General features: G+C 37.8%; 1 protein-coding gene across 1 annotated transcript in view; it reads right to left on the reverse strand.

Moving 5' to 3' along the window:
• Nucleotides 1-15,576, reverse strand: part of LOC129267613 (uncharacterized) — a 53,185-nt gene that overhangs the window by 31,031 nt on the left and 6,578 nt on the right. Inside the window, exons 4-13 of the mRNA XM_064104860.1 lie at nt 14,055-14,228; nt 13,169-13,387; nt 12,672-12,861; nt 11,332-11,490; nt 6,939-7,058; nt 5,889-6,094; nt 5,051-5,141; nt 2,886-3,086; nt 1,678-1,791; nt 1,153-1,401 (exon numbers count right to left, since the gene is read on the reverse strand). Of these exons, the coding sequence (XP_063960930.1) occupies nt 1,153-1,401; nt 1,678-1,791; nt 2,886-3,086; nt 5,051-5,141; nt 5,889-6,094; nt 6,939-7,058; nt 11,332-11,490; nt 12,672-12,861; nt 13,169-13,387; nt 14,055-14,228 (1,723 nt within the window). The remainder of the gene's footprint in view (nt 1-1,152; nt 1,402-1,677; nt 1,792-2,885; nt 3,087-5,050; nt 5,142-5,888; nt 6,095-6,938; nt 7,059-11,331; nt 11,491-12,671; nt 12,862-13,168; nt 13,388-14,054; nt 14,229-15,576) is intronic.

Raw genomic sequence — 15,576 nt, forward strand, 5'->3', positions numbered from 1 at the left:
ATTTTGATCATTTAACAGTGTGTATTACATTTCTATTCAGTGATAAACTTCAACAGTCACACTGTTAAAGTATCCAGTGTGAAATAGTCTTTACACTATTAAATCTCAAAGTGTGTATCACATTTCCACGCAGTTCACTTGTGAACACACTGAACAGTCACACTGTTGGGTTGTCCACAGTGTGGAAATGTTTCACACTATTAATTTTGATCATTTTAATAGTGTGTATCACATTTATATGCAGTGTGTTATGTGAACAGTTTCACTGTCGAGGTGTCCACAGTGGTAATATCTTCGCACTAACAATTTTGATCATTTTAGCAGTATGTATCACGTTTCCATGCAGTCTGTTATTTGAAAGTGAAAATGTCTCCACACTGTTAATTTCGATCATTTTAATAGTGTTTATCACACTTACATGCAGTGTGTTATGTGAATCCACGGTGAACAGTTACACTGTGGAGGTGTCCAAAGTGTTAAAATGGTTTCACATTGTAAGCTATGATAATTTTAACATATCATATACCCATGCAGTCAGCTATTTCTGCACACTGTGAACAGTTACACCGTAGATGTTTCCACAGGGTGGCATTGGTTCACCAATTTTCGTCAACGACCTCCCAGCTGCCAGCTGTTATTTGATAGGCATTTCCAATACATTTACTCTTTACTCGTCGAAGCGAAAAACTCCCTATTGTCTAGATGTCATGAGGGTTCCATGACATCCCCTCCGGCGAAAACTGCTCCGCTGCAAATTCCACACAATAATGGAATGGTCAACTTCAACTCTCGTTTTAAACACTATACCCTATCCTAAACCTTAAACATTAACCCCACATTATTGCAACCCTAATCCTATATCTTAGATGAAATAAAGCCCGATGGGTGTTTCATAAATCTCTTCGTAAGTTAAGAACGACTGGTGATCCCTTCTTGTGGCAAATGGTATTGAATTGGACATGGTTTAGCGCTTAAGAAGGGGTCACCAGTCGTTCTTAAAGTCGCTCTTAACTTAAGAACAGCTTTATGAAACGGCCCCTGGAGCAATTGTCCCTGCATGGAGAAAATGTCGTATCACCGTCCTGAGCGGTAGCAGAATGTTAAGATCATGAATATATGTTGGAAAATAGAGTAAAGGGTTTAAATCGATACCTAGGTTGTCAAGATCCTCCTGGAATGCATTTCCAGTCTCCATCGACATTTGACCAAGCTCTGGATTGACGGCGAGGTAGTCAAACAAGCAATTTTCGTCATCGCCGCAGGTCGCCCTGGCAGCAGCCGTCCTCTGGGGATCTTCCGCCAGAAGGTCACTCAAGAAGCTAGGCGTGTAGTTCGATGGGTTGTAGTACGACCAGTCTCGGTCGCCGTACTCGAACAAGGACTCAGCCTCGGTAAGTTGCCCTGCAGTGTGCAAAGAAGGAATGGGATCTTTTGGTGAGAGGTTAAAAACGCTTATTTCTTTATGGCTTTTAAAGAGGGGGTGGGTTACAAGCTCTGTAATGAAACGATCGAAGTGAGAGGGACGAAGGAACTGAGATAAACAGAGTGAAGAAATTTTAAAGAAATTGGAGAAGTTTTCAAAATGACATTACTGACAAGTGGTTGCCATAGGGTCCCATAGGGTGTGCACTTAATTATACACAATGTCCAATGCCAGTGCATATACGTTTTACTTACACGATTGTCCAAAGGGATAAATGTCTTTGTCCGTTAGGTTTGTTGCCAGTGAATCCTCTAGTGTCGTACCGTTTCGGAGTAGGAATTCATCGGAAATGTTACCATTTATGTTACCTGATGAGATCGAAAAAATATGGAATATATTATGTAATTTCAGTTGATAGAAATGCCACTTATAAGCTGGGTTGTAACGAGCTACGAGAGTGGATGAAACTGAATTCGTTTAAAGGTCATGCATTAATTGTTGCCTAAAGTCCTAAACATCACCGATTTTAAGTCATTTATTTGAATCTTTCAGATCTCGTTCTTCAGCTAGTTTATCGTAAGTACTTCTGAGGAAATTTGTTGCATGGATGTTCAGAGACCTTTTCAGAGTGTACAAATTTCATTTTTGGTACTTTTTTATACTAATTTGTAATGGGCGGGGATTCAAGTATGCGCGAATTTGCATTATTCTTTTTTAAGAGAAGACATAAGTGAGTTCTAGCCAGGCGTGCCTAGAATTAAAGAAGAATACGTCTGCTACATAAACATGTTGCCCTTTGATTCCTTAACTTTAATGAAATTACCCATACGACCTTGAATCACCAAAGAACAATATTCACCCTTAATTTGAGCAAATTTGATCTAGAAATAATTGAAATATTAAAAATTAATATATGTTACGTTATTTTGCCAAGTTGACTTATAAAACTTCCATGTTGACAGGGCAAGATATTTTATCCTGGCAAGTCGACTTACAAAAGTTATATGTCAACATGGCGATATATTTTATCTTGGGAAGATAACGTATCTCGACATGCCGACATATAACTTTTTACAAGTCGACTTACAAATATTTCAGTTATTTCTAGATCAAATTTGCTCAAATTAACGGTGAATATATTTTTTTCTATTTGGTGATTCAAGGTCGTATGAGGAATTTCATTAAAGTTAAAGAATCAAAAGGCGACATGTTCCTGTAGTAGTCGTAGTAGTTCTAGTCAGGCACGCCTGACTAGAACTCATTTATGTCATATATCTTGCCTTGTCAACATGCAATTTTATTTTAAGTCGGTTTGGCAAGATAACGTATCTTACCATGTCGATATAATAATGCTATTAAGTCGACATGGTAAGCTAAAGGATATCGCCATGTCAACATGTCGATGGCACTTTAAAGGCTTCGTTCCTTCAATAAAGGACGCCATCTTAAATTCATAACTTACCCAAAAGTCCTCTGCCGATTCCGAGATCATTATATTCAGAGGGAACTGATACGAGGACGTCAAGTACCTCGTTGGTAAAGGTGACTGTAAATGACGTATCAGGTAGCTCTCCTACTAGGAAGAGTGCAGTGACCCTGACAAGAGTATCGGTGTTGTTCTCGAGGGTCAGCGAAAAGGTAGGATCTGCAGAATCGTAGCCATCTTGGTCGTGATGGAGAAAAAAAAATAAAATCCATTTATTTTGTATGGATCGAAATAAAATCTAAAATAGAAATACTCCGGAAATTCTCTTTGCGCAATAGATCATGAGCCCGGCAGGCACTGGGAGCACCAGGTCGACGTCGCCCTATCCCTTAATCATTGAAAGCCAAACAGGGTAGCAGCAACTCCCATGTTTTAACGAAATCAAGGAGGTTATGGTTTAAATTCACTTGGTTTTCGAGCAGTTGGTCTAATTTCCAGATAGTCTTAATGAGCTAAACCTATTCGGCTCATTATCAATTTGTTCTTATTGCCATTTGGTCTACACTAGACTTGGGCTAACATGTGTAATACCCACTGAGTGGTATTCTGGTAATTGAGTCTAGGTTTAACCCTAGTCTAAACTAGAATTTGAAACCACAATTCTATGGAATGCTGGCTTCATAATATTTCTTCCACATTCGGGGCAATGGAAATGTATCAATTGATTAATTGAAATTCTTAATATTTTTGTATTTTACTATTTTTCCCATTTCACGACTCAATCCAATTTTTGACAACTTTTTTTGCAGCAGCTTGGGGTAAGAATAATTATTAATGGGTGAATTAGTTGACAACTGGCACTCCGTAAAAGTGTAGTCTGAGTTAGCCTAGGTTTGATCATCGACCTATGAAGAGATGGACATTCATCGCTTAGATAATGAATTCACTTATAGGTGAGTGTAATTGTCATCTGAATAACATTCTCTTCATACTAGTCTTCTTTGGTCCTATGATCGTCACCGTGAGAAGAGACTGAAGCAGTTCGTGATTGGACATTTATATTTCACAAACTATATGCACAGTTGATAACATATCAATGAAATAATGGAAAATCGACGTGCAGTTTTTGTTTACCATTGGCAATTTTAGTTCCATGTGTTTTATTTCGGGAAATGTCTGCATATTTTAATATAGAGGCATTATTGTGATTGATTGTTTACCATTTGAAATTCAATTTTCCCCAAGTTTCTCCATAATACTCCAGATATACGTGGCACATAACATTTATCGATCGTATATCTCTCAATGATATTGAGGTCCTTATGTGAGAGCGGTAGTTAGCGGATCGAATAATATCATATTTTATATCATAAAAACCGTCTGCTTCTCAAATTTGCTGCTCCATATAATTATGAAGCATGTTGACTGAAAGGCACATGCTGAAACAGGACATCAGCCAACAAAAATCAAGACCGGGAAACTGTTCCGTCCTTGAGTGATCACATACCCTTGGTAGTCATGGTAATTGCTATTGTTACAACACCTGTATGTTCTCATTAAGATGCGCATAACTAGGTGACGGTGACTATCATTGGATCAAAGAAATGCTCGCTTTAATCGTCCATCTTTTCATAGGCCCATGGTTTGATTAAACCATGGACATCAGAGTACCATCCACTTACATTTACATTTAGTTGAATGGATAGATGGTCTCATTCTCACTTCGTTTATCAATATTATTTTTGCACTATTTCAAATTAAACTTTGATCCATTAAATCTAATCATAGTGTAAAACTAAATTGATATTAGACGAATTGGTAATTGCCTTACCGGAAATGAAACAGAATGGCAAATGAGCTAAGTGACGTAAGACCAAGACGGACGAAATACGTGAGGATTTTGTAGGCATATTAAGATATGTCATCAGCATGATACTAGCTCTATAACGCGGCAGTCCATTCTTAAAATGAGTATTATTTTTCCAAGCCATATATTGCAAATAATGCACTTGTTAAATTTCATGAAAGATTACAAACATTTATTATCATTATTACGATTGTTATTAATTGTAAAAGTATTGTCATTACAATTATTGATATTATTATTAATATCATTATTATTGTTATTATTATTATTGTTGTTGTTGTTGTTATTATTATTGTTAAGTCAAACCGTTGGTGAATCATGATAACAAACATACCTCCTTCTAACGTAGCGAAGTTAGTTATCTCTTCCGTTTTGTTGATTAGAATCCTCATAGCCGTTCTGTTATCATTTAGCGAAAACTCAACCTGTATTGTAACCATAGAAAGACGAACCATTTGAATGCACACAGATTGAAGCAGCATTTTAGTATCCAAATCCCTAATATTATACCAAAGTCTTTAAAAGCAGGACCTTCTGCCTTATTTTCAGGCGATCGACTTTTGAGGATGAAGGAGGGTAGAATAACATTATATATCATACAAGGCATGTTCTTGCTTGATAGTGGCGAAACCTAAGTAAATAACAATTATTTCCATTATTCTTATTATCGTTATTATCATTATTGATATCATTATTGTTATTTTTATCGTTATTGTTCTTGTTATCATTATCATTATTTTCATTATTACTATTAATATTATCATTGCTATTATTATAATTATTATTCATGGTTGTGTTTCTGGGTTACGCTTATGCAATCTGAGGTTCCTTGGTTCGAATTCATGCCATGTCATTATTTCTGATGAAATTTTATCGAAATGTGTATATTGAGGGTGTTCCACGATTAAAATGAATTCATGTCATTTATAATAATAAGAAGGGGAAAGAGTCACTTCCTACTAAGCCCGATAGGCGTTCTTGTTTTCAAAAAGAGGTTACCACTGTGATACATTGGATAGCAGCGAAATTCCAAAAAATCATAAATTCGTCTACCACTGTGATACCTTGGGTAGCAGCAAAATTAAGAAAAAAATGATTAAAAAAATAATTTACTACTGTGATGCCTTGAGTAGCAGCGAAATTTCAAAGAATAATTTAAAAGAAATGTTTACCACTGAGATGGCTTGGGTAGCAGCGAAAGCAGTGAATACGGTGCCGGTGTCGACTGGCTCGCTATTGTTGAAGGCTTTGCCCGTCCGCGCCTGAAGAACGAACGAGTCGTTGTTGGTGTACTCCAGCATAAAGTACTCCCCGAGACCGTTGAATGTGTATCCTCTGCCATCCAATGTCCTGATGTGGGGGTCGCCCCAGAACCATGCTAAATATATGTGAGAAGTAAAGTTATATAAAAAAAAAAAACGAGGTAAAGGGGTTTCTTTGGCATCACTTTTTAGGACTTAAAAGGAAAATGAAACCTTTGAAACAAGATAGCTTGTATGAAAACAGAAAAATCTAAGAAAGAGATCAACGAGAACTTTAGAAAAATTGAGTCGATAATATTAAGAAAGTTATGAGCATTTTAAGTTTAGATCATTATTGTAATGTAGATCCTCTCATTGGCAAAGCGACAAAGATGTGTGATGTGACATGTGAACAACTTTGCCATTAATTTTGTATGTATTTCTCTTAAACTGTCTCTATTATTACATCTATCAGTAGATCATGTATTCTTTCTATAGGAGGGCATGCAATACCTATTTTCAAATAATACATTATGTAAACAGAGTTTGTATTGCCAAAGGGAGGATCTCCATAGGATTAGTGATCGCAATATTGGAATGCTCATAACTTTCTCATTATTTATCCGATTTTTCTAAAACTTTCTCCGATCTTATTCTTTGATTTTTTTCTGTTTCCACACAAGCCTACTTGTTCCAAAGGTTCATTCCCCTTTAAAGGAGAGGACAGTTTGCTCATATGTAAATGAACCCCGAACTTCAGACATTCATTTCTCCTTATACTTTGAAGCTGTCCCCTGAATTTCTTCTATTCACTGTAATACCTGTGTGGGTTTTGTTGATCAAGTTAGCCCTGGCTATCATTTTGAAGCTTAGGAAGTGACTTTTCAAGCTCAATAAATATCTCGATTCATTAAGGCGAATTATTGTTGCTTTCGGGTGGCAGGCTACATATTATAGCATCGCAGAAAAATAATGACTTACATCGTCTTGGAGGTCTATACCCAGAGCAGGTAGAAGTTGGTCTTCGTTCTTGGTACATTCCGCAAAACTCAGGACCTGCTCCTTGATGACAGCAGTGAAACCTCGGCAGGAAATCTCTCGCTGTGTTAAAGGAAAAACCTTGCAAGTTAATCTGTCATTTTGTTTAAATATAGGAAAGGAAAGTGTGGAAATAGCTTCGGGAGTTCGATTTTATATCAAACATGGTAGAGTTGTTGCGTAAATAGATTAGTGTTATGTTTATTAAACACAATTATGAGGCGTCGATTGTCTATTTGCTTATTCAATAGCACATTGTGTATTACCCGTGGCTTGAGCTCCTGTTGCTTTCACGCGTTTGGTGCATTCAAGGAATTAATCATTCCGGATACACATTCTTCTAACCTTGCTCGAGTGCAGCAAGATACTTGCAGGAGTAAATAACGTCATGATTGGGATTCGAACCTATGACACTCAAAGGCAAGAGGCACCAGACCACAACCAGTCCATACATCCAAACAAAAGTGAATGTCATAGAATATACACTAAAAGAAGTGCCTGGTCAACCCCTTTGGTCAACCCCATACACACGCGCGCGCCCGCGCGCACACACACACACCCTCCCTCACCCATCCCTTTTCACACACACACACAATCTCTTCGGATAGTGGGAATGGCCTATTAACACAAACATATATCCCTCTATTTTTTTAAAGTTAAAAACATTAATGTTAAACTAATCAAATCATAAAAAAATGATATTATTGTTATTCTCAAACGTATAATCTAACTTTTTGTTACTCGATCTGCTAATCTCACAACAATTTTGAACATAATTTTCGCCGAGACAAATATGGCTTATTTTGACGATTGAGTAGAGCGCATCACGAGAGCATTTTTTAAATGATGAATCTTATCTGAATTTCCTAATCCCATCGATTTTCTGAATACGGTTTCTTAAAATTTTGATCATGTACCTAATAACAATCGTAATGGGAGAAATATTATGTCCTACCACCATTGGAAAGGACAGATATAACTTTGAGCCCTCTTAGTGAACTCTGAACTCAATAAATCCCTTCTGCCCAAATCTAGGTTTGCCTCCAGCGTCAAACAATCATGCGGAATCTCTGTTTTTCCCCATAATAAAACACGATAAAAAAAGTAAATCCACAATCGCTCATCTGGCAAGGATTTTGAAACCGACTAGGTTACGGTAACTTCACAAAGTCACATTATCACTATTTGAGCGACAACCCTTCTATTTGGATTTCCATTTGTTTTTTTTTATGTTATTCTACGAGGCATGTGATTTACCTTCTCTTTCGCTCACCGTGTTTACACAGTGACTCGGCTCGGGGGTTCGACACGCGAGCCGTGTCGAACTCGCTTTTTTTGTTTATACGCAATCACATTGTCGTGTAGAGCACGGCTCGCGTGTCGAACCCCCGAACCGAGTCACTGTGTAAACACGGTATCCGACCTTTTCTGTCTGCTTCTTTTTCCCCCTCCTTGCCTTTCATTTGCCCTCTATGTGTATTTTCAATGCTAACACAAAGAATGAATATATATATATATATATATATATATATATATATATATATATATATATATATATATATACTGTGGAGCGTCGTGGCCCAGTCGATTAGTCTCCGGACTTTGAAACAGAGGGTCGTGGGTTCAAATCCCAGCCATGGCGTAATTTCCTTCAGCAAGGAATTCATCCACAGTGTGCTGCACTCGACCCAGGTGAGGTAAGTGGGTACCGGCAGGAAGTAATTCCTCAAAAAAGCTGGGTGCACCGAATAGGTAGCGTAGCTTAGCCGGGTTATAATAGCAGGGCCCGCTGGGAGAACAGTTTTCGGAACTGAAGTGGCTACCCTGGGTAAATATACCTATATTATTATTATAATATATATATAAGAGAGGTCCGGGCCTCGTAACGCGTAGGTTATCGACTAATTGCAATATGAAATGGCTTATCAAGATCATCGTTGCATAAGCAAATTATTTTGCTCAGTAGACTGACTACGAACCAATCATAATTGTTCTTTCATTTTAGCGATTAATTGATAACTTTTGTGTTCAGGGGCCCTGGACCCGATGCCGCGTAACTCTGTAATATCCCTATTTAACATTTAGTGGGGGAAAGGGGAGGGATTTCACAATAATGTCTCCATGCCCACCCGCCCCCTCATCAAAATATCCCGACTCCGCTTGTGTGTGCTTTTTTTTTTGGGGGGGGGGGGTAAGGTACAGTGAATTGATGAAATGATAAAAATCCCACTTTTAGACCACGGTTGGGCACCAGGGTATTTTTTTTTTGGGGGGGGGTAACGAACCTATTTTTAGATATTTTGTGCACACTTACTGAATTAAAGTGGCAAACTAGAGTTAAGAGACTAATATCTATGTTTTTTCTCTCTCTTTTCTTCTCTTATGACCTCATTTTCTTCCTCCACGCACTGTTTGGAAATCACAGGGCCGGTCGCACTCTTGCCACCTATATCGCCAATCCTGGTTGAGATATAGATTTGGAGCAATTAAAATAACAGAAAAGATTGGGCGTCGGGAGTTCAACTTATGAATATCAGAGCTTAAAAAGAGCCCATGTTGGTAATGGAAATGGCCGAAGGGGCGTTTACAGGAACAAGAAAACATAGAAATAATGGCAGTCGTCCGTTTAAATAAGATAATGATAAGATATTTTGAAAAATATGTGTTGTTTGCGCACGAATCCTTTAAGCGCCACTTCTGCCGTCCTAATATTTTTCCACGATCTTTCCCTTTTAACTACACACAAAGAAGGGTGTAACGACAAACATTCCTCCCATTGACAGAATTATTCATTCATTTGTCATTATCATAATGGCAAATCCTTTGTTTATCGGAAATGGTGGGAATCTGTGCGCGGGTAATCACATAATAAAGACTGATCGTATCGAACCTGACATTTTCTGGGTCGATTCTCTCGTAAATATTTCTTTCTTTTTTACCAGGGGAGGGGGGGAGGGGCGACGTAAAAATGACGTCACGTTTTCCTAATTGTTGCTGTCAAATCTGATCTGGCCAAGATATGCGTTTGATACAAATTTAAGAATGCCCTTTTCTTTTCTCAAAATTGATTAAGCGTTTTAACTTCAGCGCTTCGCGCTGGAAGATTGGTTATTTCTATTTCAATGCTACTGTTTGTTTTTCCTTTAGCCAAAACCCAGACATTATACGATTATTGTCCTTATATTTAGTATGATTTCAATTAGAGAATCAAACATATGGAACAAGTAAATTACACCAAAAAATAATACATTAAATCCGAATATAAAATAAACATTTGTAATCATTTCATCGTCATGTTAAAAGCAGTAATGTCGTCATGAGTATGCATGAATAAGCTGCTGATTTTACCCAAAAATCTTATATTACAACCCCACCCCACCTCACCCCTCCCACCCTTGTCCCCTTTCCCCGTCTCATACACAGCCAGCTTACATGGTATTTTGTTTTCTAACACCATCTGTAATTGTTCCACCTAATCTGCTCCAAGAATATAGAAACAAGACTTTAACCTAATTTGTTACAAGAATTTATTTTCATCTTAAAAATACTGTACATATGAATAAAAAAATGTAAGTGATTAAAATTCTTCAGAAAAATAAGAAATGATGACTGGAATAAATGACTGTTTCACCAAGCTCTGTGAAAAATAACACCCAAAAATCTAATTTCAATGGATTTCGAAATATTCTATTTATCTGATTCTACTCTACATATTGGTTTTGGAATCAAATCTACTTCAGACCGGAGTACCCCTTTGAAATACTCGAAATCTATTGAACTATGCGTAAATGGTGCGTTTGTAAACCAGCTATTATCCAGAATATTGGAAACGAATTTTGATTGGGGGTACTGTTTTGGAAGAAAATTTGACAAGCAAAAAAAAAAAAAAAAAATGAAAATAAAAAGTTAAAAAACAAGATTTTTACTCCAAAAGGAAGGTGATTTTGGTCAGGAAAATTTTGAGAAGCGAAAAAAAGCATAACAAAAAAAAATCCCAAGGACTCACACACACACTCACACCCCACACACACACAAAACGTGATTTAGGGTCATGTCTCTCGGATGACATTGAAGGTCGGACATAAATAATTATATCTCATTGATAAGCGTCTGTAAAACCTAGAAACACAAACACCCTTACACGCACAAACCCACCCACACCCATTTGGACCATACACATAGCACTCACCCACACGCACACACTTTATCGTCAATGGTGTTTCCGATGGTACAAAGATAAAGAATAATGCTGATTAGGAATTAACGTGTTAATGGTTGAAGCCTTTTCGAACAGACAATATTCATTGGATCTAGAATAGGAGAACAAAGCCCTTACCTAACCATAGTCCGAAGGAATGATAACGGTATGCCTCGTAATTAGTTGTCCTCCACGGGTCACTAAAGGAGTTCCCAGGTAGGAGTGGCAAGAAGTAGTAGCACCGGTGAGCACCCCCGAAAAAGGACCTTCGACTCTGTCGGCACAAGAACGAACCCTCTGTGTGGGCAAGCAGAATTTTGTTTGTAATGGTATAGACATTATGCATTTTACTTCATATTGCCATAGCGCACTCCCCCAGAGGATAAAGGAATATAAAACATATACATGAACAACATAATGTCAAGCTTATGACAACGGCCTTTTTAAGATTAACTTTTTGAAGGAACGAAACATTTTCTGTTATAAAATGGCCCTAGAATTCGTACATTTTTTCGTAAATGCCTCGTTTTAATCTTTATCAGACTTACGATCATCTTACAATTTATCTAGTCGCAAGATGGTCGTATGGCTTTCTCAATCCATTCGTAAAAAGATTTACCTTACAGTTGCACAAATTATGAGTCATTTACTAACGCCTTGCAAATGCCAAGAGTCGTTCGTAAGAGGGACGTACGAATCTCCGGTCATACAGCGTTCTTGCAAACGCCGTAAGACCCCTCTATGAATATCTTAAGGCATTCTAACGAAAATAATTATAATTTAAGGCTTCTCGAATGTTATATATCTCGACCCTACAAAATCTTGTGTGGGACTTACGACGTTTTAAGACTTTCGTCAGGTAGGCTAACGAAGAGAGGGTTTCGCACGACGTTGAATAATATCTTGGCCAAGACCATCGGCCAAGCTGCGAACTTAGTAACAGTCTATAAACGGTATGTGAACGCTGGTTTCGTACGGCCTTTCTGAGAAGATCTTACGAAATGGTATCAAGTCGTTCGTACTGCGTTCGTAGTAGTTCTTGATAGTATATGTATATAAGCAGCTGGTCTACTTCTTTGAGTGTTTCACCTTATGTACTAAACTGGTTTTATCTTCAATCAATTTGGTCTATTTGCCGTTAAGAGCCCAGTACACTTGAACTAATACCCACTTAGTCCAATTCAGGTTCCAGCTTATACCATGATGTCCCAGTTTTCATTTCGTCTCCATTCTCTTCACTTGTCTAATTAATATTTAGTTCATACTCTCTTCATTTAACCGTATTGAATAAGTCTTGCTAGACCAAGATATTATACGAAATGAGAATTGCCTAGCTTGAAAATGGGCGAAATCTTAAATCGGCTTAAAGGAATTCAGACGAAATTGTTGATGGGCAAACTGTTTGTAGACGAAATAGGACTAGGGATGAGACCAAGCGGAAAATAGACCAAGCGGGTATAGACCAATTGGCAATTTACCTATGCATCTGGTATAACGAAAATCAGCAAACGACTGGAATATTGAACATGGGCACTCATCGGCTATTTGAAGTCGGATCGGCAAGGATGGAAACAGAGTCTCAATGTCCTCTTGGTACCAATTGTCGCAGAACTGAGCAGAATTGACAAACGTGCTTGGGTTGTTGTCGAGACGGTAAATAAGTACTCCCTGGAAAGGGGAAAAATATCGGAATATGTTGACTACGTTATCATGTCCAGTTTATGACGTCACAGTCGCATGGACGAAACCGAGTCGAGGTTGACCAAATCTATTCCATTTTTTCCAATGTCAAGTCATTATATCGAAACAAGGCGTTAAAACATTTGCTGTATAATTGTTTTTCTCAATGGGATATCATGAATATTTCACTCGTCAAGACTAATTTTAAACTAGTGCCGATTATGCAATATTCCCTATCTCGTGGAATATTTCTGATATCCAACTCTGAGACATTCAATATAATGTAAGTATTTACCTCAGTTCCTGAGATCGACCCGATGTTCAGGTCTGGTCTGTAGCTTTCGCTCTTAAACTCAGCTGAGAAGCGATTAGATCTTGTGTACTTGGCGTTGAAGCCGATAATAACCTCCACTTCCTTCGTAAGCTGAATCCAGTTGAAACTGCCTATTTCATAGAGCATGAGCACCCCTGTTCTTGCTCCGTTAGTAAAAACTATCGCCTGGTACGTCACATTCTGTGAGTTCAAATTAATACATATTATAAGACGGTTGAATGAGAACAGTTAAAAGCCTGTTCATAGAGTATAATCATCCCTTTTCTCACAGACAGTAAAAACTATCACCTGATACGTCACAGTTTGTGAGTTCAAATCAATACATACTGAAAAATGGTTAAAGATATTTAGAGACAATTAAAAGCCCATGTAATCGAACATTAGCACCGCTGTTGTTGCTTCGCTAGTAAAAAAAGAAAGAAGAAAAAAGACTTATTAACTGATACGTCACCACATATTGAGCTCACATAAGTACATACTGCAATATGATATCATATAGTATGTGTCAGTTTGTTCAATTACCTTCCGAGCAGGGGTTCAAACGGCGTTTTTCTTTAGAACCCTATTTTACACCGCGGGGGTACTTAGTGGATCACAAATGATAGGTTTTTCTGGAGGAAACTAATATTCTTGCTCGGTTATTTGAATAAATTACCCGCATTGATTCAGTATCATATTTTAACATTTTGGCGAATTTAAAATAATACACTTGTTAAAAACCACAAATTTTCTCACTCGGTCGTTTTTCTCACTCGCACACATAAATTCGTTTTGGAGTCTTTTGTCGGCCTTTTATAGTGAAAGTTAAAAAAATGTAAATGTAAAGCAAACGTTGAGGCAAACTTACTTCTACTCCAGGAACAGTATCAGGAGGCTGAAAGTTCTCCCACGTGACCAAGACAGCGGTGGTTAAGGTGTCAATGACGTCATTGTTCTCTATGCCCCAGGGCCTTGCATCGAGTGATCTCAGTCTGTCTCTCAGAGCTGAGAAAAACTCTACATCAGTACTGCTTTCGAAGACCTTTGAATGGGAAATGAATTGTCAACAGATATAGACAATAGACTCAGATAGAATATTAAACAATTATTCAGAGCATACCACCCCTGATAAACATACAGCACTGTTCATCTTTTTTTTTTATCATGCCATGAAGACGTCATTTATATTTGTATGCATATTTTTTGTGGTCATAATAATGATGATAATGACAACAACAACAACATCAAATAATAAGAGTAATAATGATAATAACAGTTAGAATCATGATAATTTCTTTACCCTCTTAATAAGAACACAGTGTAAATACATTATGTGATCACACTGTTGGTAAGAACACTGTGCGATATAGTGTGTTCACATGATGGACTATGTGAAGATGTGACTCACACCGTTTACATACATGTACAGCAATCTTATTACAGTGTGAAGAACACTTCTGTGGACAATCCTAGTGTGAGTGTTCACGGTGTGTTCACATAGAGGACTATGTGAAGATGCTGTCCACACCGTCAAAATACTAAAATCTAATAGTGTGAAGATACTTTCACACTGTTCCACACTATTTCACACTGTGGTATTCTGTGTTCTTTGCAGCATTGTGGGTATTAAATGTCTTCACAATGTGTTGCACTCGGTAATTTAATCATAGGGCACTGTAATATTTCAGCAGGCTAGTTACAAAAAGGTTTCACACTGTCGATACCTCTACACTGTAGAGTTTTTACAAGGCGATCATGGCATCAAATATACTATGTGAAGATGCGGTTCACGCTACTAAAAATGTTCATTTATCAATGTGAGGGTAATTTTTACAAGGTTTTCTACAGTGGGACAACGGTTTTACCCCTAGAGGATAGTGATAAAGTGGTTTCACACTGTGAACACCTCTGAGTGTACGCAGTGTGTTCACATAGTTCACAATCATGTGAAAATGCTCCACGCTCTGGGACACTGTTCTTTCCAACAAGGTTGATTTAAAGTGGTCCTGGTGGGTGTTTCGTAAAGCTGTTCGTAAGTTAAGAACGACTTTAAGAACGACCGGTGAACCTTTCTCATGCGCTAACTAATCACCGATGAACATATGGTGAACATCATTTACTACAAGGAAGGATCACCGGTCGTTCTTAAAGTCGCTCTTAACTTACAAACAGCTTTATGGAACGGCCCCCTGGTAGGTGTTTCATCAAGACATGTGTATGTTACGAATGACTTTACCATGCACGACAGGAGATCCTTTATTGTGCTAAATTATCATTCCTATGTAGCTGCCTTAGCATTTTAGAACACGTTCCATCGTGCGTAAAGTAGCGCGTAAGGTTACGAACATCTTTATGAAACACACACCAAGGGTCTGTTGCAGAAAGACTTG

This window comes from Lytechinus pictus, chromosome 9 (assembly GCF_037042905.1).
Source record: "Lytechinus pictus isolate F3 Inbred chromosome 9, Lp3.0, whole genome shotgun sequence".
Taxonomy (NCBI): domain Eukaryota; kingdom Metazoa; phylum Echinodermata; class Echinoidea; order Temnopleuroida; family Toxopneustidae; genus Lytechinus; species Lytechinus pictus.